We start from the raw sequence: 21,623 nt of genomic DNA, 5'->3' as shown, positions 1-21,623 counted from the left end.
GTATATTTCACAGCCCAACACCACCAGAAGTCCGTGCCCACAACAAGCAGACCTCCTCCTTAGGAAGAAGGAATGGGTGTCCTTCAATGCCCTATGTGACACCTGCTGCCACTGCTACCCACTCATGGGTTCCCCCTTTGCCACTGGCAAGGCCACTGCGCTCCCCCACAGGCCCTGGAAGGGTGAAAAGAAAAACCTACCCAGCTCTCCACCCGAAATGGAGAAGTCGCGCTCAAGGATGGCCCACTTCTGGATGTGGTACGGCCGAGCTGCCGCGTTGGCATTAACCCTCTGGATCCCTTCTTCAATGGCCCGATACACAGCTTCGTCCCTCTGCCCCACAATCTCTGACACGGTGCTGGCTCTGCTGCCCACTCTCTGGCAGAACTCCATAGCTTGCTCAGTCAGGTTGTTGGTGGGCTCCGAGGTGTCTGGGTCCAGGGTGCACTAAAAAGCCAGAAGACCCAGATGAGGACCCATTCTTGCTGCACAGGACCAAGCCCTGGTTTGGAAAGAGGTCCTAGATGGCAAAGTGGGAATCACCGTGAGCTCAGTTTCAAAGTAATTGTTCTAGAGGGCTGGAGAGATGGCGTAGTGGTTAAGGAGCTTGCTTGCAAAGCCTAAGGACATAGGTTTGTCCCCAGTACCTGCGTAAGCCAGAGGCACATGGTGGTGCATGGGTCTGGAGTTCATTTTCAGCTGCTAGCAGCCCTGACACGCCCATTCTTTTTCTGTTTCTCCCTGCCTCTCTTTCTCCCCTTTCCAAGTAAGATAAATTATGGAAAAATAAAAATAAAGAAAAATGGTTCTAGAGAGAAAACCGGAAACTACTATTCTAAGCCCAGAGGTGTGCTGGAAGGAAGGAGCTGTGCTTGGGAACCCATCCAATCAGTTCACCAGGACAGCGGGGGCCATGCTCCTGTGGGCTGTGGCGCACACGGCACTCTGTAAACTGGAATGTACCAGCAACATGGAAAGGATCCCATCCCAGCAGCCCACCGGCGCAAAGGGATTCCCATCTCCCCTTACTTCTCAGCAGCGGCTGGGCGACGTCAGAATACAGCTATGGGAGTCAGCCGGGCCCTTGACCCACCACCCACCAGCGACACCTCCTGAGCCAGGGCCCCTGACGCACCTTCAGGGTGAGCAGCATCGTTAGGAACTTCCTCCGGTCCCCGATCAACACGGCGTTACTGATGAGGGGCAGTTCGGTCTTCACAGACTGCTCGATGGGCAGAGGGGCCACGTTCTCCCCACCAGCGGTTATGATCAGTTCTGGGGAGACAAGGCCAGGCCCTGGCTGAACCTCGGCTCCACCTTGGCCCCAGCTGGGGGCGGGCCTGAGCCGCAGGTACAGTGCGGGAGAGATGACTGTCTCCGTGGCCACAAAGCATGGCCAGGCTTCCAAACCCCCTCGTAGTTGGGGGACCATGGAAGCCTTAGAGAACAACTTACTGGGTCTCAATACCTGGGATCCTCCCTGCTCAGTCAGCTCATCCCTGGTCCCCTCATTGGCAACCTGCCCTGCCCTTAAGTAAGAGCCTTTCCCTGGTTGTGGCCGACAACCATTTGCCATTCTCAGATGCCAAGCTGAGTGCCTTACATACAGCGTCACTCAGTCCTCACCATCATCCTCGACAGAAGCAGGTTCTTGGGGCTGGGGAGATGGCTTAGTGGTTAAGGTGCTTACCTGCTAAGCCTAAGGACCCAGGTTTGATTCCCCAGTACCCATGTAAACCAGGTGCACAAGGTGATGCACGTGACTGGAGTTTAGTTTGCAGTGACCTGGCACGCCCCTTCTCGCCATTGCCCCCCTCGGCCTCTTTCTTTCTCAGATAAATAAATAAAATTTTTTAAGAAGACTTTTGTAACTCAGTCCACACTGAACTCTCCTTCTCTGAGCTGTTCTCACAGTATCCTTCTGCCATGTTTCACTATTGTACTTTTTAAAATTTTTTTTTTGTTTTTCGAGGTAGGGTCTCACTCTAACCCAGGCTGACCTGGAATTCACTATGCAGTCTCAGGGTGGCCTCGAACTCACAGCGATTCTCGTACCTCTGCCTCTGAGTGCTGGGATTAAAGAAAGGTGTGCACCACCATGCCCGGCTCCTCATTCAGATACTTATTGAGTGTTTCTGGAGGAAGAGCCCAGGCCGAGATCCTCCACATGCAGTTCACAGTCTTCTTCCTATTCGGAGTGACGGCTTACCTCCAGGGATGAAATTCCTAAAATTTCTCCCACAACCCCATGCTCCTGCCATCGTTCCTTCCCAGTCATGACGGACGGTGACCTCGGACTGAAGTTGAGACAAGCCCTTCCTTCCTTGAATTACTTTTGTCGGGGTATTTGTCACAGCAACAAGGAAAATCCCTAGTACATGAGGCAAGGGTGAAGAGGGTTCAGGGGTGATGACAAGGCAGATCAAGGAGCTGACCCTCAAACAGGCAGGTGGGAATCACTGCACAGTCTGAGTCAAAGTTTGGGGTGAAGAAGGCCATTAAGGGGATGAGCTGACCAGAGAGGAAAACAGTAAGAGTTCAGCCAGGCGGGCGTTGGTGGCGCATGCTTTAATTCTAGCCTGGGGAAGAAGAGGTAGGAGGATCGCTGTGAATTTGAGGTCAGCCTGGGCTAGAATGAGACCCTGCCTCAGACCAAAACAAATCCAAACTAATCAAGAGTTCAAAAGATCAGGGCTTGTTTGGGAGAGCAGAGGGTAGAGAGGAAAAGACACACTCTGGAAACAGGACAGATGGACGCGAGCCTCGCTCATATCTATCTGCATGTGCTTCCTCATTCTTGCCATTTCTTTGTCATTCCCACCTTCCTCACTCCTACCAGCATCTTCAGTAAGTAAACCCCTGAGGGCTGGAGAGGTGGCTCAGTGGGTAAGGCACTTGCTGCCTGCAAAGCCTACCAACCTAAGTTCGATTCCCCACTACTCATGTAAAGCCAGATACATAAAGTGGCACATGCATCTGGAGTCTGAACAGCTGGAGGCCCTGGTGCACCCATTCTCACTGTCTCTCTTCTATCTCTCTCTCTGCTTGCAAATAACTAAATACAAATTTGAAAAAAAAAACAACTTAGCAAACTAGGAAAGGAATTTCCTTAATCTGGTAAGGGATATTTAGAAAATATCCACAGTGAACCACGAGAGTACTTAACAATGAAATATTGAGGCAGCTTTCCTAAGATCAGGAACAAAGCAAGGATGACCACTTTTAAAATTTCTTTCTAAGGTGCCACAAACCAAACCAAACATGTTGGGCAAGTGCTCCAGCCACAAGCTCTACTTCCAGACCATCTATTGTCACTTCCATTCAGTGTTGTTGGGGGCTGGGGTATGTTGTCCCACTTAAGTAAGACAAGAAAATGCTTCATAAGGGCTGGAGAGATGGCTTAGCAGTTAAGCGCTTGCCTGTGAAGCCTAAGGACCCCGGTTCGAGGCTCGGTTCCCCAGGTCCCACGTTAGCCAGATGCACAAGGGGGCGCACGCGTCTGGAGCTCGTTTGCAGTGGCTGGAAGCCCTGGCGTGCCCATTCTCTCTCTTTCCCTCTATGTGTCTTTCTCTCTATGTCTGTCGCTCTCAAATAAATAAATAAAAAATGAACAAAAAAACTTAAAAAAAAAAAAAAGAAAATGCTTCATAAGGAATGGAAATAAAACAGGCTGGAGAGATGGCTTAGTGGTTGAGGTGCTAGCCTTCAAAGCCTGGAGACCCAGGTACCCAGGTTTAATTCCCTAGTACCTATGTAAGCCACATGAACAAGGTAGCACATGCATCTGGAGTTTGAATGCAGTGGCTAAAGGCCCTGGCATGCCCATATTCTCTCTCATTCTCTCTCCCTCTCTCTCTCCTTGCAAGAAATCCCAGTTACTTGAGAGGTGAGTCATAAGGATTGAAAGTTTGAAGCCAGCCTGGGCAACCTAACAAAGTAACTCAAAATAAAAAGCAAAACTGGGCTGGAGAAATAGCTCAGTGGTTAAGGCGCTTGCCTGCAAAGCCTAATGACTCATGTTCTACTCTCAAGCTCCCACAATAACCAGATGCACAAAGGTGAGGCAAGTGCAAGGTCGCACATACCCACTAGGTGGTGTAAATGTATGTAGTTTGATTGCAGTGGCTGAGGCCCTGGGCATCAATTCTCTATCTCTCTCCTCTCTCTCTAAAACAAATAAATAAATATACAAGCAAAAAAGAGGGCTGGGGAGATGGTTCAGTGGTTAAAGGTGCTAGCTTGCAAAGCCTGACAGCCTGGGTTTGATTCCCCAATACCCACGGTAAGCCAGACACACAAAATGGTGAATGTGTCTGGTGTTGCTTTTCAGTGGCAGAAGGCCCTGGCATGCCCATATTCTCTCATGAATGAATGAATAAATAGATAAATAAAATGTTTTTTTTTTTAAGTACAAAAAGAAACTGGGATATATCTCAGTGGTAGAGTGCTTGTCTATGAAGAACCATAAAAACAAAGTCATTTACTCCAAGGCCAATGTACAAAAACTTAACAATTATATTTCTATGTATCACAAATAGAAACCAAAAAAACAATTTTTTTTTTTTTCTAGGTAGGGTCTTATTCTAGCCCAGGCTGACCTGGAATTCACTATGTAGTCTCAGGTGGGCCTCAAACTCAATGGTGATCCTCCTACCTCTGCTTCCTGAGTGCTGGGCTTATAGGTAATGTCCAGCTTGAAAACAAAATTATTTAAATGATGCTATTTACAGTAGCATAAAAATAAAAGCTTTAGGGGGCTGGAGAGATGGCTTAGCAGGTAAGCGCTTGCCTGTGAAGCCTAAGGACCCCGGTTCAAGGCTTGATTTTCCAGGACCCACGTTAGCCAGATGCACAAGGGGGCGCACGCGTCTGGAGTTCGTTTGCAGTGGCTGTAGGCCCTGGCGCGCCCATTCTCTCTCTCTCCCTATCTGCCCCTCTCTCTCTCTCTGTGTCCATTGCTTTCAAATAAATAAATAAAAATAAAAATTAAAAAAAATAAAAGCTTTAGGATGGGAGTGGTGGTACTCATCTTTTGTCCCAGCTCTCAGGAGGCAGAGGTAGATGGATTGCCATAGGTTTGACCCCTGCCTGGAGCTACAGAGTGAGTTCCAGATCAATCTGATCTACAGTGAAACCCTATCTCAAATAAATAAGCAATTAATAAAAGTAAATAAAAAATAAAAAGTTCTCAGCTGGGTGTGGTGACACATGCTTTTAATCCCAGCACTTGGGAGTCAGAAGTAGGAGGACTGCCATGAGTTCAAGGCCACCCTGAGACTGCAGAGTGAATTTCAGGTCAGCCTGGGCTAGAGTGAGACTGTACCTCACAAACACACACACACAATTCTCCACACTGAAAACCATAATACATTGTCAAGAGAAAGACATTTAAAGACCTAAGTACATGGAGGGATAGAGATACTATACTTGCAGACTGAAAACTCAATGCATGAAAGATGCACATCCTCACCAAACTAATCTATAACTTCCATAAAATCAATATCTAAGCCAGGCATGGTGGCACCCGCCTTTAATCCCAGCACTGGAAGGCAGAAGTAGGAGGATTGCCATGAGTTGGAGGCCACCCTGAGAATACACAGTGAATTCCAAGTCAGCCTGAGCTAGAACAAGATCCTACCTTGAAAAAACCAAAAATCAGTATTTAAATTTAAGCCAGCTTTTAAAATAAATTGATACTAAAATTCATGTGATAATGGTAGAAATAGCCAAGGTCACCTTGGAGAATTTACACAACCAGCCAGCCCTATCATAAAGCTACAAAAGTGAAGACACTTGGATACTGATACAAGGATGAATAATCTGAGCAATGGAACAGAATACAGCCCCAAAATACATCTCTCTTTTTAAGATTATATTTAGTAATTTGAGAGACAGGAAGAGAATGGGGGTGCCAAGGCCTCTAGCCACTGCGAACAAACTCCAGATGCATGAACCAGCTAGTGCATCTGGCTTTACATGGGTACTGGGGAATTGAACCTGGGTCCTCTGGTCCTTAGGCTTTGCAGGCAAGTGCCTTAACCACCGAGCATCTATCTCTCCATCCCCCAAAACAGACCTCTCTTAAGACAGGTGCTTGATAAATGGCAAAGGTGTCACTGCAGGACGATAAAGAAAGGAAGTTCTCTTTTGAGTGATGCAGGCCCCATTTATGTTTTTAGAGAAAAGGATTTGAGGCGGTCGGGAGGTAGAGGTAGGAGGATCGCTGTGAGTTCAAGGTCATCCTGAAACTACATAGTGAATTCCAGGTCAGCCTGGGAGACCCTATCTTGAAAAAACGGGATTTGGACATTTCACCATACAAGGGGACAATTCCTGCTGCTTTTTGTTTTTTGGCTGCTCTGTATTCCAGCGTAGGGATAGTAGGTTTCCTTACTTGTCATCACAAAGACAAACACCAGGTGGCGCATGTGCATGACATATGGAACACCCTGGAGCCAGTCTTAGGTACCAGGGCCCAATGGCCCATACAGCCCAAATGTTTGGACCTTCTGGCCCCTCCCTAACAACCTGGGTTTGATTCCCCGAGATGCATAAAATGATTCATGCATCTAGAGTTCATTTGCAATGGCTAAAGGCTGTGGCGCATCCATTCTCTTTCCTTGCATATATGTGTATGTATGTATGTATGTATGTGTGTGTGTGTGTGTGCATATATATATATATACTGTAGGCTCCAATGCCTGCCTGCCCCAGGCTGGGGGTGCTCACCTTTGAGGCGCCCAGTGATATAGAGGAAGCCATCAGCGTCCAGGCGGCCAGTGTCACCCGTGTGGAGCCAGCCTTCGGAGTCGATGGCCTCACACGTTTTGTCTTCCATGTTCAGGTAGCCCATGAAGATGGTGCGGCCCCACAGGCAGATCTCACCGATGCCATCTGCATCCTGGTTCACCAGCTTCATTCGGCAGCCTGGCACCACCTTGCCAGAGCTAGTGATGGGGGGAGTTGTAGCGGTTGGAGGGAGACCTGGATCAATCTCCTGCTGGGGAGCCCCAGGATCCCCAACCTCTCAGACTCCACAGATGGGTAGGGGGTCGGCTCTGGGAGTCTGTGTGATTCAATGGGGGACCTCAGAGGTATGAGGAAGGGTTAGTTAAAGGGTTTCATGAATGAATGAGTCACCAAAGTGCCAATGGTAGAACTTGGAGCGTTGTCATGGCAGACAGGGAGGGGGGGTGTATCAAAGCACAGCAGACCACCTTCGAATTACTCCCCAGAACCAATCGCCCTCTCACCAGAAAGCTAGCCCCCCACCCCACCCAAGTGTGAGCCTGCCCATTGGTTCCTCTACAGCACCTCTCACCCCCTGGCCCCCCACCCACAGTGGACTAAAGGCGAGGAGGAGATCACCCCATCAAGGAGCCTGGCTGTCAGTGGACCTGGGCTGTTCTCAGCCACAGCCCCCTGGGTGGAGGACAGTAAGCAAGGGGAGGGTTTAGGTTGGCACTCGGGTGCCCATAGGTCAGGAGCAAGGATACCTGGTATTAGTCATAGCTTCGGGCCTCACCTGTAGAGCCGGAAGTTGTAGGGGCTGGACATGAAGTGGGGGCCTGTGGACTCACTGAGACCATAGCCTCCGTACAAGGGGATGTTGAGGCCCAGGAAGAAGTGCTGCGTCTCTGTGGTCATGGGCGCCGCCCCGTAAAAGTTCTTCTGACACTTGGCAAAGCCCAAAGCCTGACGGACCCTGGCCAGCACCAGGTAATCCGCCAGTCTGCTTGTGAAGGGCTTCAGCTCACTAGAGGAGGAAGAACGGTAAGTGAAAGAAGGAATGTTTCCACATCCACCAAGGAGTGGGCATTGTGTGGACACGTACTGGCTCAGCCATTCCAGCTGTCTGTTTGGATGAAGTGGAGCCAATGCTGACCTTTTTTAAAAATTATTTATTTATTAGAGACACAGAGAGAGGGAGAGAGAGAGAGAATGGGCACATCAGGGCCTCTAGCCACTGCAAACAAACTCTAGACACATGCACCACCATGTGTATCTGGCTTATGTGGGACCTGGAGAATCAAACCTGGGTCCTTAGGCTGCGCAGGCATGTGCCTTAACCACTAAGCCATCTCTCAGCCCCTAATGCTGACCTTTTTGTTAAATATATTTTTTTTTTTTCCGAGGTAGGGTCTCACTTTAGCCCAGGCTGACCTGGAATTCACTATGTAGTCCTAAGGTGGCCTCGAACTCACGGCGATCCTCCTACCTCTGCCTCCTGAGTGCTAGAATTAAAGGCGTGCACCATCATGCCCACCCAATGTTAAACATTTTCAGTGTTGGCCCTGCATGCAGTATGAACATACATGTCTATGTCAGCGTGAGTGTATCTGCTTGCGTGCAAATGTAGTCCTATTGAACTATATGCACAGGCAATAATGCAGGTAGCATACATATTTGCACATATCTAGCACACATGTTCAGAGGTTTGTATGAAGGGACACACTTTATACATGTGTATTATTCTATCTGAAGACCACAGATGCTTTGTTCATACATATTCATTTCTCTCTCTCCAGTGCTGGGGATAAAACTCAGGGCCTTGCACTTTAGGCAAATGCTCTATCACTCAGCTGCAACTACAGAACCCTCTCTTAATTTACAGCAGGGTCTTGTGTGTTTGTATGGGCCTGTATGTGTGAGTGTGTGTGTGTGTATGTGTGTAGGCCAAAGGTCAACATCAGGTGTCTTCCTCTGTCACTCTCCACTTTATTTATTTGAGTTTTTTTTTTTTTTTTTTTTGGTGTTTTGAGGTAGGGTCTTACTCTGGTCCGGGTTGACCTGGAATTAACTATGGAGTCTCAGGGTGGCCTCGAACTCACGGTGATCCTCCTACCTCTACCTCCCAAGTGCTGGGATTAAAGGCATGCACCACCATGCCCAGCTTCTCCACATTTTTTAAAAATTTAATTTATTTATTTGAGACAGAGAGGGAAAGAGAGAGGGAGAATGAGTGCGCCAGGGCCTCTAGCTACTGAAAACAAACTCCAGACGCTTGCGCCACCATGTGCATCAGGCTTATGTGGGATGTGGAGAATCAAACCTGGGTCCTTAGGCTTAGCAGGCATGCGCCTTAACTGCTAAACCATCTCTACCGCCCTCCACTTTGCTTTTGAGACAGGATCTTGTGCTGAACCTAGAGCTCAGGAATTGGGTTCGGCTGGTTAGCCAGCAAGCCCTGGACACCCTGGCTTCTTCACTCTCCACGCTGGAATTACAGGCACGTGCCAACACAGCCAGCTTTTATGTGCGTGTTGGGGATCTGAACTCAGGTCTGCATGCTTGTGTGGCAAGCGCTTCACACACTGAGCCATCTCCTCAGCCCTCTCTTAAAAAACAAAAAAGTCTTGCTAATTTATTCAGGCCTTCAACTCACTCTTTAAGTAGCCCAGGCAAGCCTTGAACTCTTACTCCTCTTGCCTCAGCCTCCCAGGTGCTGGCATTTCCAGCTTGAACTGCCAGACTCTGCTGTATATTCATTTTCATGTGCGTACTGTAGATATACACAGTACCGCTGTAGGCACACAGATGTGTCCATGTTTCTCATGAAACTGACATACTTCAAAGGCATGCTAGTAATAGAAATTCCCTCTCCTTCCTTCCCTTTCCCCTCTCTTCTTCCCTTCCTCTGTCTTCTTTATTTCTCTTTTCCCTCCCTTCCTTCGTTCTTTCTTTCCTTCCTTCCCTCCTTCCTTCATTTAAAGAGATAGATAGAGAGAGAAAGAGAGAGAAAGGTGCAAACCAAGGACTCTAGTGACTGTAAATGAACTCTAAACGCATGTGCCACCTTGTGCATCTGACTTATGTGTGTATTGGGGAATTGAACCTGAGTTCTTAGGCTTTTCAGGCAAGTACCTCAACCACTAAGCTCTCCAGCCCTTCTTTCCTTCCTTCTTCCTTCCTTCCTTTTCTTCCCTCCCTTCCTTTATTTCTTTTATTCCTTATTCCTTTCTTTTCCTTTCCTTCTTTCTTTCCTTCCTTTCCTTCCCTTCCTGCCTTCCTCTCTCTCTCTTTTTCTTTCTTTCTTCTTCCTTTTCCTTCCCCTCCCCTCTCCTCTCCTCCCTTCCCCTTCTCTCTCTTTCTTTCTTTCTTTCTTTCTCTCTCTCTCTCTCTCTTTCTCTCTCCCTTCCTTCCTTCCTTCCTTCCTTCCTTCCTTCCTTCCTTCCTTCCTTCCTTTCTTTCCTTCCTTCCTTTCCCCTTCCTTCCTTCCTTCCTTCCTTCCTTCCTTCCTTCCTTCCTTCCTTCCTTCTTTCTTTCTTTCTTTCTTTCTTTCTTTCTTTCTTTCTTTCTTTCTTTCTTTCTCTTTTGTGGTTCTGGGGCCTGAAACTAGGGCCTTGAATTTGCTAAGTACTCTACCACTGAGGTAAATTCTAAACCCTGAAACTGTTGCTAGATCGAAACTAGGCCACACTTATGGTGTGGATGCTCCCACATTGCTATGTGGCACACGCCGTAAGTCCAACACTAGGGAGGTGGAGAAAGAGGAGCAGAAGTTCAAGGTCATCTTTGGTTACATAGTAAGTTCAAGTTAGTTCAAGTAACTTACATAGTAAGTTCGTGGCTGGACTACATAAGACCCTGTCTCAAAAAAAAAGTGGAGGGGCTAGACATGATGGTATGCGCCTTTAATCCCAGCACTCGGGAGGCAGAGGTAGGAAGATAACTGTGAGTTCTAAGCCAGTCTGAGACTACATAGTGAATTCCAGGTCAGCTTGGGCTAGAGTGAGACCCTACCTCAAAAAAAAAAAAAAAAAAAAATCCACAAAAAGCCCACAGGTGGAGGGGAGTGAAATCTGAATGACCACACGGGATTCTGGGAAGACTGAGCCAGGATCACTACAGCCCACTGCAGCCACCTACTGAGGACAGGAAACATCAGGACACTGTGGCGAGGCGATCTGTCCCTAGGAAGATGGATTCATCAGAAGAAGCAAGTCAGTCCTCCCAGCTGGAGCCCAAAGGCACCTTCCAGGTCTGTAATGGGTGTACGAGTGTAAGCCAGCCACTGACAGACCCCTGCGTAAGTATGCGTGTGGGTGGGATGGGGAGGGTAGAAGACTCCAAAGTGGCAGGCTTCTGGAACCAAGACCAGCCTATCGGGTCCTTGGTTGTGTTTGGGGCTGTGAGCCAGCTCCGCTGCTCCCCAGTCCTCCAATTTACCTGATAGGACAGGTGAGGTTCTGCTCCAAGGTCACTGACATGGCCCACAACAGCATCTTGCGCCGGATGAAACCCGACTGAGCCGCCACCTCCTGGATGCGCTCCATGATCTTCTCCCACACACGGGGCACCCCCATGTGGGACGTGGGCTCCACCTCCCGCAGCGTGTTCACCAGGCTCCCCTGTTCAAGGCCAGGGAGAAGCAGAGCTCAGGGACTGCCGGATCTCTCCCCAGGCCGTGCACGCGTAGCTCACAGTGTGCCTGCTGCACACAGACGTCTCTGCAAGCGTGCACACACCCGTGCTCAGCTTGTGATGTTGGCCGGGGCTCGGCAGCTGTCTCCCCCACCCTTTTATAATGGAAGCTGCTGTCGTTCATGTACCAAGGGGGTCAAATACTTGAGAAATATCTCGATCCCTCAGCTCCCTCTGCATTTATCTAACTCAAACATGATAACCCAGGCCGGGGAGATGGCTCTGGGGCAAAAGGCACTTGTTTGCAAAGCCTGATAGCCTGGGTTCAATTGCCCAGTACCCACACAAAGCCAGATACATGCGTCTGGAGTTCAGTTGCAGTTGAAAGAGGCTGTAGTATGCCCATATTCTCTCTCTCAAATAAAATAAAATAAAATAAAATTTTAAAAATGCCAGGCATGGTGGTGCATGCCTTTAATCCCAGCACTCGGGAGGCAGACGTAGGAGGACTGCCATAGGTTTGAGGCCACCCTGAGATTACATAGTGAATTCCATGTTAGCCTGGGCTAGAGCAAGACCCTACCTTGAAAAACCAATAAATAAATAAACAAACAAACAAAATAAACCATGATAACCCTATTTAGCTGGTATAGTGGTGCATATGTGTAATCCCAGCACTTGGGAGTCCACAGCAGGAGAAGGATGAGTTTGAAGCTAAACAAGGCTATGAAGTGAGTCCAAAACTAGCCTGGGCTACATAATGAGTCATTGTCTCCAAAGACAAGACAGAGGTTGGGGTTGGCAGAGTACATGCATAGCATGCAAGCAACCCTGGGTTTGAGCCCCAGCACCCCATAAACTGGGTGTGGCGGGCATGCTTGTAATCCCAGCACTCAGGAGGCAGAGGCAGGAGGATCAGAAGTTCAAAGTTGTTCTTGGCTACATAGTGAGTGGGAGGCCAGCCTAGGTTACACAAGAGCCTGTCTCAACAGCAGCAATAACAAACAGAGATCTGCTAACCCCATTTCCTCAGTGCGATGTTTACTTTAGGAACAGACATGTACCATTGTTCAGGTCACTGAGATGTCGGGTCAGGGAAGCCTGCCAGGAGGCCTTTTGAAACTTTTCCTGATGGTTAAAATAAAACATCCACCGGCATGGTGATGCGCACCTTTAATCCCAGCGCTCGGGAGGTAGAGGTAAGAGGATCATCATGAGTTCGGGGCCACCCAGAGACTATATAATAAATTCCAGATCAGCCTGGACTAGATTGAGACACTACCTCAAAAAACCAAAATAAATAAAACAAAATAAAAGGGCTGGAGAGATGGCTTAGCGGTTAAGCGCTTGCCTGTGAAGCCTAAGGACCCCGGTTCGAGGCTCGGTTCCCCAGGTCCCACGTTAGCCAGATGCACAAGGGGGCGCACGCGTCTGGAGTTCGTTTGCAGAGGCTGGAAGCCCTGGCGCGCCCATTCTCTCTCTCTCCCTCTATCTGTCTTTCTCTCTGTGTCTGTCGCTCTCAAATAAATAAATAAATAAAAATTAAAAAAAATAGTTGTAGTTTACTAGACTGGAATGCAGGGAGAGGCTGTGGCCATCTTGTCCCTATCTTGTGGTCATACTCCAAGATGGCCAGGCTCGATGGTGCTTACGACCCAGCGAGCTTCTCTAATATGACTCACTGTAACGCTATCTGCTTCCCGACTTGTTTGGTCATTTGAATCAGGCTGTGCCAATGGCAACTGAAAGTACTGTGACTAATGCATGTAAAGGGAGCCAGCAACCCACAGGGGCATGCGCAGGACCCGCATGCTTGAACACACACCTGGCACCCCCTTGCTTTCATATTGGACGCCCACATAGCAGGACCCACTGACCTTCAGGGCATCAGGCTGTGCGAAGCAGACCTGGGCCCCCCACTGAATACCGGTCCACAAGTCATACATCTGGGCGGCGATGTGGCTCAGGGGCAGGTAGCTGACCACCACCTCCTGCAGAACTTCCGCAGGCTGAATGTCACCGGCCTGGCTGCCATACCTTGCTGTCCATGTGATCTGGGTGAGGGAGGAAAGATGGTTTCTCCGCAATGCCCACAGCCGGTCTAGGCAGTGCGCACCACTGTGGTCATCCTGGGAGCTTAAGGGTACTTCTCTGAGGACTCCAAAAATAGGTACCTCCTCCTTTTGTTTTTTAAAGATATTATTTATTTATTTTGAGGTAGGGGCTCGCTCTAGCCCAGGGTGACCTGGAATTCATTATGGAGTCTCAGGGTGGCCTCGAACTCACAGAAATCCTCTTACCTTTGCCTCCCTAGTGCTGGGATTAAAGGTGTATACCACCGTACCCAGCCAAACATTTCTATAGGTTCTGGAAACCTCTGGGGATAGGCTTCCCTCCTCTCCATTCTCCCTCCCCTTTGGTAGGCTCAGTCTGGACCATGGGCTCATGGACTATCCCACTTATCCTGGTTCCCTGAGCTGAGGGGACAGAGGAGCCCCCAAGCAGCTATTGAAGCAGACCACGGGGCAGAGCCATCCCCAGGCCACTCCCACCCATCTGGCCATCCGTCCTACATTGTCTTGACTCAGCATCACGCCCTTAGGGTTCCCGGTGGTGCCCGATGTATAGACCAGCACGCAGCACTGGTTGGGCTGCTGGGCACTGATGATGGCATCCAGGGTCTCCTCGGGCACGTCCTGTCCCAGCTCCATGAATTCCTCCATCTGTGGCCAGGTAGGGAGAGCAGCCATTCCAGATGAGCAGGGTGGACCCTGACATGACCCTGCCTACCACCCGGTGCCCAAGCCCCTTACCGTATACACATTAGCCATCTTTTTTGGAGGGGGTTCTTGGTAAATCACTACCGCCTTCAGATACGGCAAGTGCTTCCAGATCTGTGCGGACGGGAGAGCAAATAGGGTTTCATCAAGAACATTGTCACATCCCATAAAGAACCCTATGTGCCAGGGTTGGTTTCTAGGCCTCCCATCTCTGACCCTTGACCCCAAGTAGGGCAATTGCCACCTTTTGTCCATAGTTTACCCTCAGCAGAACTTGGGTGCAGTGATGATGGGGAAACTCTCAAACACCCTGGAGCTTGACTGAACAGTGATTAAGATAGAATACCAGGAAATAAAGAGTTTAAGACATCCTCTTGAAGGTTATCCTGACTCACTGCTGAATAGCCCTCCAGACATGCATAGGGCAAAAGTTCATGACAGAGGAGGAAGAGTAACAGCCAGCCTGGAAAACAACAGCCCCTAAGGGTCACGGAGGCTTCTGTCAACATAATGTGTGGGCAGCTAAATTTAGCTTCACATAAAGGTTATCTGGGCCTGCTTTAAAGAGTCTTAAATATGGGCTGGAGAGATGGCTTAGTGGTTAAGTGCTTGCTTGTGAAGCCTAAGGACCCAGGTTCGAGGCTCAATTCCCCAGGACCCACGTTAGCCAGATGCACAAGGTGGTGCATGCATCTGGAGTTGGTTTGCAATGGCCGGAGGCCCTGGTGCACCCATTCTCTCTCCCTCCCTCTGCCTCTCTCTCTCTCTCTCTCTCTCTCTCTCTCTCTCTGTTGCCACTGCCACGAACTCCAGATGCATGTATCACTTTGTGCATCTGGCTTTATGTGGGTGCTGGGGAATCAAACTGGTAGTTAGGCTTTGCAGGCAAGTGCCTTAACCACTAAGCAATCTCTCTAGTCTTAAAGTATTTTTATTTATTTATTTGCAAGGAGAGAGAGAGAGAGAGGGTTTGGGAAATGGGTATGCCAGGGTCTCTAGCCACTACAAATGAACTCCAGATGGATGTGTCACTTTGTGTGTCTGACTTTATGTGAGGGGAATCCAACCTGGGTTATTAGGTTTTGTAGATAAGTGCTTTAACTGCTGAGCTATCTCTCCATCCCTTAAAATATCTTTTAAAAATAGGGCTGGAAGCTGGGCATGGTGGCACATGCCTTTAATCCCAGCACTTGGGAGGCAGAGGCAGAGGTAGGAGGATCTCTGTGAGTTTGAGGCCAGCCTGAGACTACATAGTGAATTCCAGGTCAGCCTGGGCCAGAGCAAGACCCTACCTTGAAAAACCAAAAAAAAAAAAGAAAAGAAAATAGGGCTGGAGAAATGGCTTAGTGGTTAAGGCACTTGCCTGCAAAGCCTAAGGACCAAGGTTTGATTCCCCAAGATTCACATAAACCAGATACAGAAGGTGGAGCATGAGTCTGGGGTTCATTTCCAGTGGTTGGAAGCCCTGGTGTGCTCATTCTCTCTCTCTCTCAAATAACTAAATAAAATATTAAAAAATATTTTTTAAAAATAAAGTTTGAATGGACTAGGGAGAGATCTCAGTCAGTAAAGTGTTTGCCTTATAAGCATGAAGACTTGAGTTTTTTTGCGGGGGTGGGGGAGGTTCAAGATAGGGTCTCACTCTAGCTCAGGCTGACCTGGAATTCACTATGTACTCTCAGGGTGACCTTGAACTCACAACGATCCCCCTACCTCTGCCTCCTGAGAGTTGAGATTAAAGGCGTGAGCCACCACACGTAGCAAGACCTGGGTTTGATCCTCAGAATCCACAAAAAAAAAAAAAAAAAAAAATTCTAGGCATGGTGGTATGTGTGTGTAGTCCCAGTGTTGGAGAGGAGGAGGCAGGGGAATTCTTGGGGCTTGCTGGCCAGCCTGTCTAGCCTAATTGATAAGTCCAGGCCAATGAGAGACCTTGTCTCAAGAAAGGCAAATAGTATCTCTGGCCGCCACAGTCATGGGCACACATGTACACCCATACACATGAACACATAAACAAAAACAAGGATATGAAAACAAAGTTTGAGAATCTTCTAAGGTATATTAAAATTATAAAATTATCAATTCAAGAATCTCAGTAGGGCTGGAGAGATGGCTTGTGGTTAAAGGTACTTGCTTGCAAAGCCTGATGGCCTAGGTTCAAATCCCTAGTACCCACATAAAGCCAGGTACACAAAGGAAGCATGACGCATGTGGTGGTTTGATTCAGGTGTCCCCCATAAACTTAGGTGTTCTGAATGCTAGGTTCCCAGCTGATGGAGATTTGGGAATTAATGCCTCCTGGAGGGAGTGTATTGTTGAGGGCGGGCTTATGGGCTTTAAAGCCAGTTTCCCCATGCCAGTGTTTGGCACACCCTTCTGTTGCTGTGGTCCATCTTATGTTTGCCAGGGGGTGATGTCCACCCTCTGCTCATGCCATCATTTTCCCCTGCCATCGTGAAGCTTCCCCTCAAGCCTGTGAGCCAAAATAAACCTCTTCTTCCCAGAAGCTACTCTTGGTTGGGTGATTTCTACCAGCAATGCGAACCGGACTGCAACAACGCACAAATGGTGCATTTGTCTGTAATTCATTTGCAGTGGCAAGAAGCCCTGGTGTGCCCATTCTCATTTTCTCTCTCTCTCTCTGCAAATAAAGAAATAAGATAAAATAAAGGCAAAAGAACAGAGAAGCTAAGAAAATGTGCTGCCAATGTAAGATAAAACATATTGAGAAATCCTCTTAAGGTAGAAGGAAGGTGACACCAGATGATAACTTGGATCTAGGGCTGGAGAGATGGCCCAGTGGTTAAGGCACTTGCCTGCAAAGCCTAAGGACCCAGGTTTGATTCCCCAGTACCCGCATAAAGCCAGATGCATAAAGTGGTGCATTCACCTGGGATTTGTTGTGGCAACTAGAGGCCTTGGCATGCCCATTCTCTACCACCCCCCCCTTTCTCTCTCTCCTTGCAAATAAATAAATAAAATAGTTATTTTAAAAAAAAAACTTGGATCTATATAAAGGAACACAGTATTAGAAATGGCAAAACTATGGGTAAATATGAAAAATAACCTTTCTAGTGGCTCATACCTGCAACCTCAAGCACTGGGGAGGATAAGGCAGGAGGAATCCCACAAGTTCAAGCCAGCCTGGGCTATAAAATGATACACTGTCCTTAACAACAACAACAAAAAGACACTCTTTTTTTTTTTTTTTTTTTTTTGGTTTTTCAAGGTAGGGTCTCACTGTAGCCTAGGCTGACCTAGAATTACTTCTATAGTCTCAGGCTGGCTTCAAACTCATAGAAATCCTACCTTAGCCTCCAGATTGCTGCAATTAAAGGCATGTACCAGCACGTCCAGAAAAAAAAAAAAAAAATTGTTGCTTTTTAAAAAAAATTTTTCATTGATAACCTCCATATATATATATAATGCGTCCTGATCATAGCCCACTCCCATCACCCTCTTTTGTCTCCTCTCCCCTCTCTTTTTAAAACTTCTTTGAAGATTTTCAACTAATTACTGCAATAATTTTAATGATAATAATATATTGTTTATAACTTAAATAGAAGTAAAATAAATGATTAAAAAAAAAAAAAGGATAGGGGAGTGGAAGTACATTCATCTCCCAGTACCTGAAGAGAACTGGTTCTAGAACATTCAGTGCATGCCAAAATCTGAGGGTGCTCAAGTCCTTTAAACATAGTCGTGTATATTTGCATATTATCTAGATGTATCCTCCCATGTGCTTTTTATTATCTCTAGAGTACTGATACCCAAGACAATCAAGATACTGTGTAAATAGTTGTTATATTATATTGTCATGGGAATAATGACAAAGAAAAAAATCTATACATATTCAGTATAGATGCAACCCTCCCCTAATACTTCCGTCTGAGAGTGGTTGAATTGTGGGTATGGAATCCATAGATTTGAAGGACTGATCTCATGCTTTGAGGGTCCCTGTTCCATGTGAAATAGTGTAATATTTCAGAGTATACTGTGATAAATTAAATATGTATTTTTTTGAGGCAAGCCTAACAGCCTGGCCTTTGTGTGTGTGTGTGTGTGTGTGTGTGTGTGTGTGTGTGTGAGAGAGAGAGAGAGAGAGAGAGAGAGAGAATTGGTGCACCAGGGCCTCCAGCCATTATAATCAAACTCCAGATGTGTGTGCCACCTTGTGAGCATGTGCAACCTTGCACACTTGTATCACCTTATGCTTCTGGCTTATGTGGGATCTGGAGAGTAGAACGTGTGTCCTTAGACTTCATAGGCAAGTGACTTAACCACTAAGCCATCTCTCCAGCCCTAAAGATGTATATTTTAAGGTAGATCAAATGTTGATATAATAATAAAGCCAATAAAGACAGATAATCAGCCAGTTGTGACAGAAAGCAAAAGCCCAATCCAAGAGAAGTCACAAATGAGGAGAAAAGGAACAAAGAACAGATGAGACAAATAGAAAACACATAGCCAAATGGTGGATTGATGACAACTTTTTCAGATTGGATAAAAAGGCAAGACCCAATTACATGCTGTATGCAAGAAACTCATTTTAAAAGACACTGGTTAAAAACAAAATAAAATGGGCTGGCTCAGGAATAAAAGCATTTGCTACATGAGGTCCTCTTGGCCAGAGACCATTATATTTGACTTTCCAGAACCCATATAAAAAGCTTGGTGTAGCCACACATATCTGTAACTCTAGTCCACATGGGGACGAAGAGGAAAGGGTAGAGACCAGGGAATCACTGGGGCTTGCTGACGGCAGCACCTGGTTGAGGTAGAGATCCCAGCTCAAGAAACCATGCACAGAAGGACACCCAGTGTTCTCCTCCGGCCCCCACGTGCAAGTGCATGAAGCATGTATATCTGCACACACACGTATACACCACACATCTCACAGACACATATCCTACATAGACAATAAAACAAAGAAGTATGCATACAAAGGTTAATCAAAAAATATGGAGTATCTATACTAATTTGAGGCAAAGTAGCTTTGGAAAAAGAACTATCCTGAAAGCTATTTCCTAATTCATCCAGGATATAACATTCTAAGTTTTTATATGTCTAATGGCATAGCTCTCAAATACATGAAGCAAAAATTGATACAAGTGAGAAGAAAAATAGACAAATTTTCAATAACAATTGGAGATTTCAATAGTTCCATGTGTGTGTGTGTGTGTGTGTGTGTGTGTGTGTGTGCGCGCGCATGCGCACGTATTTTGAGTTTACATATGCTCAGCACTTTATCACTGAGCTAAACCCTGGCCCCTTTCTCAGTATTAAAATATTTTTGATGGGCTGGAGAGATGGCTTAGCGGTTAAGCGCTTGCCTGTGAAGCCTAAGGACCCTGGTTCGAGGCTCGGTTCCCCAGGTCCCACGTTAGCCAGATGCACAAGGGGGCGCACGCGTCTGGAGTTCGTTTGCAGAGGCTGCAAGCCCTGGCGCGCCCATTCTCTCTCTCTCCCTCTATCTGTCTTTCTCTCTGTGTCTGTTGCTCTCAAATAAATAAATAAAAATTAAAAAAAAAAAAGTTTAAAAAAAAATATTTTTGATTTTATTTATTTGCAAGGAGAGGCAGATAGATAGAAAGAGAGAGAGAGAGAGAGAAAAGAATGGGCATGTCAGGGCCTCTAACTACTGCAAATGAGCTCCAGATGCATGGCCACCCTGTGCATCTGGCTTTACATGGGTACTAGGGAATTGAACCTGGGTTCCTAGGCTTTACAGGCAAGCACTTTCACTGCTGAGCCATCTCTCCAGCCCTCGGTCTTTGATAGAATGAGTAGACAGAAAATCCATACTGATGCAGAAGTCTTAAATACCACCAACTTGACAAAATAAATAAAGGTTCTTCCCAGCCACTGCAGAATATAGACCCTTTCAAACACATATGCAACATCTGCTAAATTAATCGTTACTCAGTCAACCCCACCTGCCTTGGGAAGACAGGTATTTCAGGTCCCAAAGAGCGCCAGGTAAAAAGGGCATGTTCCTATGGCGAACTCTAGCTGATGCTTTATCAGCGTATCTTCTCCACCCTCAGGAGATAATGGATCCAGGCCAAGAGAACCAATGGATGGATGCTATAACCATTTGAGGAAAGTTGATTGGAGTGCCACAGTGGAAAAGCAGGTGGCCGCTACCTGGCCTCGGGTGACTCTCAGCACCACAGAGCAGAGTAGGCCTGTCACGTGCAAGCTGACGTCCCCGGAGCCACCTAGGTGGTGCGCCTGCCAGGAAAGAGCTCCTCGGAAGCACATCTAGCTTTCAGATCAGCAGGAAATACAGGCCAGTGGAACAAGTTAAGCAGCAGGACAGGAAAGCCGTCACACATCCAGAACGTGAGGCCTTGAGCAAGACAGCTGACCTAGTTTTTGTCACAGGTCTCTGCTTCTCATGCTCCTGTGGGAACCAGAGCCTCCCATGTGCTGGTTAACGCTGGTGGGTGGGGAGCAGAAACACATGAATGGTGACAAACCCGGAGTTTCTTATCCAGTAGGACTGAGGTGGGGGCCTCACATTTGCATTTCTAGCAAGTTCCCAGGTGGGGACCTTGTTGGCCTATGGCATGGGGAACCAAAGTCAAGGATGTGACTCACAAACATTCACCATCACATGCAACATAGGGGCCTAGGTTATGGTCTGATTTAAATAAACCAACTGTATAAAGATATTGGAGGCAGACAGCAAGTAGAATGGTAGTTATTGCCAGGGACTGGGAGGAGGGAGAAGGAAGCTTTTTTTTTTTAACCCTACTTAAAAAATAAATTTAAAGCTGGGCGTGGTGGCACACGCCTTTAATCCCAGCACTTGGGAGGCAGAGGTAGGGGGATCGCTGTGAGCTCGAGACTACCCTGAGACTACATGGTGAATTTCAGGTACCAGGTCAGCCTGGGCTAAAGTGAGACCCTACCTTGGAAAAAAAAAAAGTTAAAATGGGTTAGGGAGATGGCTCAATAGTTAAAGATACTTGCTTACAAGGCCTCTTGGACTGGGTTTGATTTCCTAGCACCTATGTAAAGCCAGATGCACAAAGTGGCACATATGTATGGAATTCATTTATAGTGGCAAAAGGCTCTGGCATACACACATTCTCTCTGTCTTTCTAGAGTAAATAAGAGTATTTTTAAAAACTGTTAAATAAAAAAAAAACCTGTTAACATATGCTAATTGTACATATTTATAAGATACAATGTGCTATGCTGAAACATGCATACACTGTAAAGATCACAACAGGTACTAATGGGATGGGATATCTTCCAGTGAGTTGTTGGCCAGAGAGGTCCCTGATGTCCCCAAAACATTATAGGCCATTGCCGAGGCTCTTGGTTTCCCACCAGGAATGGATGGTAAGACCCTATTGCCGAAGACTCCACATACTTGGGCTGCAAGGCACTGAGAAATCCTGCTGGAACTGAGCTGATAGCCTCCTCCATGTAGACCAGCTGACAGAAAGCTGGAAGAAGCCATTCTGC

The 21,623-nt window shown here is 47.2% G+C and overlaps 1 protein-coding gene across 1 annotated transcript in view; it reads right to left on the bottom strand.

Annotated features, from left to right (window-relative positions):
- Positions 1-21,623, bottom strand: part of Acsbg1 (acyl-CoA synthetase bubblegum family member 1) — an 83,874-nt gene that overhangs the window by 2,524 nt on the left and 59,727 nt on the right. Inside the window, exons 6-13 of the mRNA XM_045160729.1 lie at positions 14,178-14,258; positions 13,938-14,087; positions 13,242-13,418; positions 11,170-11,351; positions 7,526-7,756; positions 6,730-6,947; positions 1,136-1,275; positions 201-447 (exon numbers count right to left, since the gene is read on the bottom strand). Of these exons, the coding sequence (XP_045016664.1) occupies positions 201-447; positions 1,136-1,275; positions 6,730-6,947; positions 7,526-7,756; positions 11,170-11,351; positions 13,242-13,418; positions 13,938-14,087; positions 14,178-14,258 (1,426 nt within the window). The remainder of the gene's footprint in view (positions 1-200; positions 448-1,135; positions 1,276-6,729; positions 6,948-7,525; positions 7,757-11,169; positions 11,352-13,241; positions 13,419-13,937; positions 14,088-14,177; positions 14,259-21,623) is intronic.

Source organism: Jaculus jaculus, chromosome 10 (assembly GCF_020740685.1).
Source record: "Jaculus jaculus isolate mJacJac1 chromosome 10, mJacJac1.mat.Y.cur, whole genome shotgun sequence".
In the NCBI taxonomy this organism is placed as follows: Eukaryota; Metazoa; Chordata; class Mammalia; order Rodentia; family Dipodidae; genus Jaculus; species Jaculus jaculus.
Note: the sequence above shows the minus strand (reverse complement) of the source record. Positions and strands in the feature narration are given on the sequence as shown.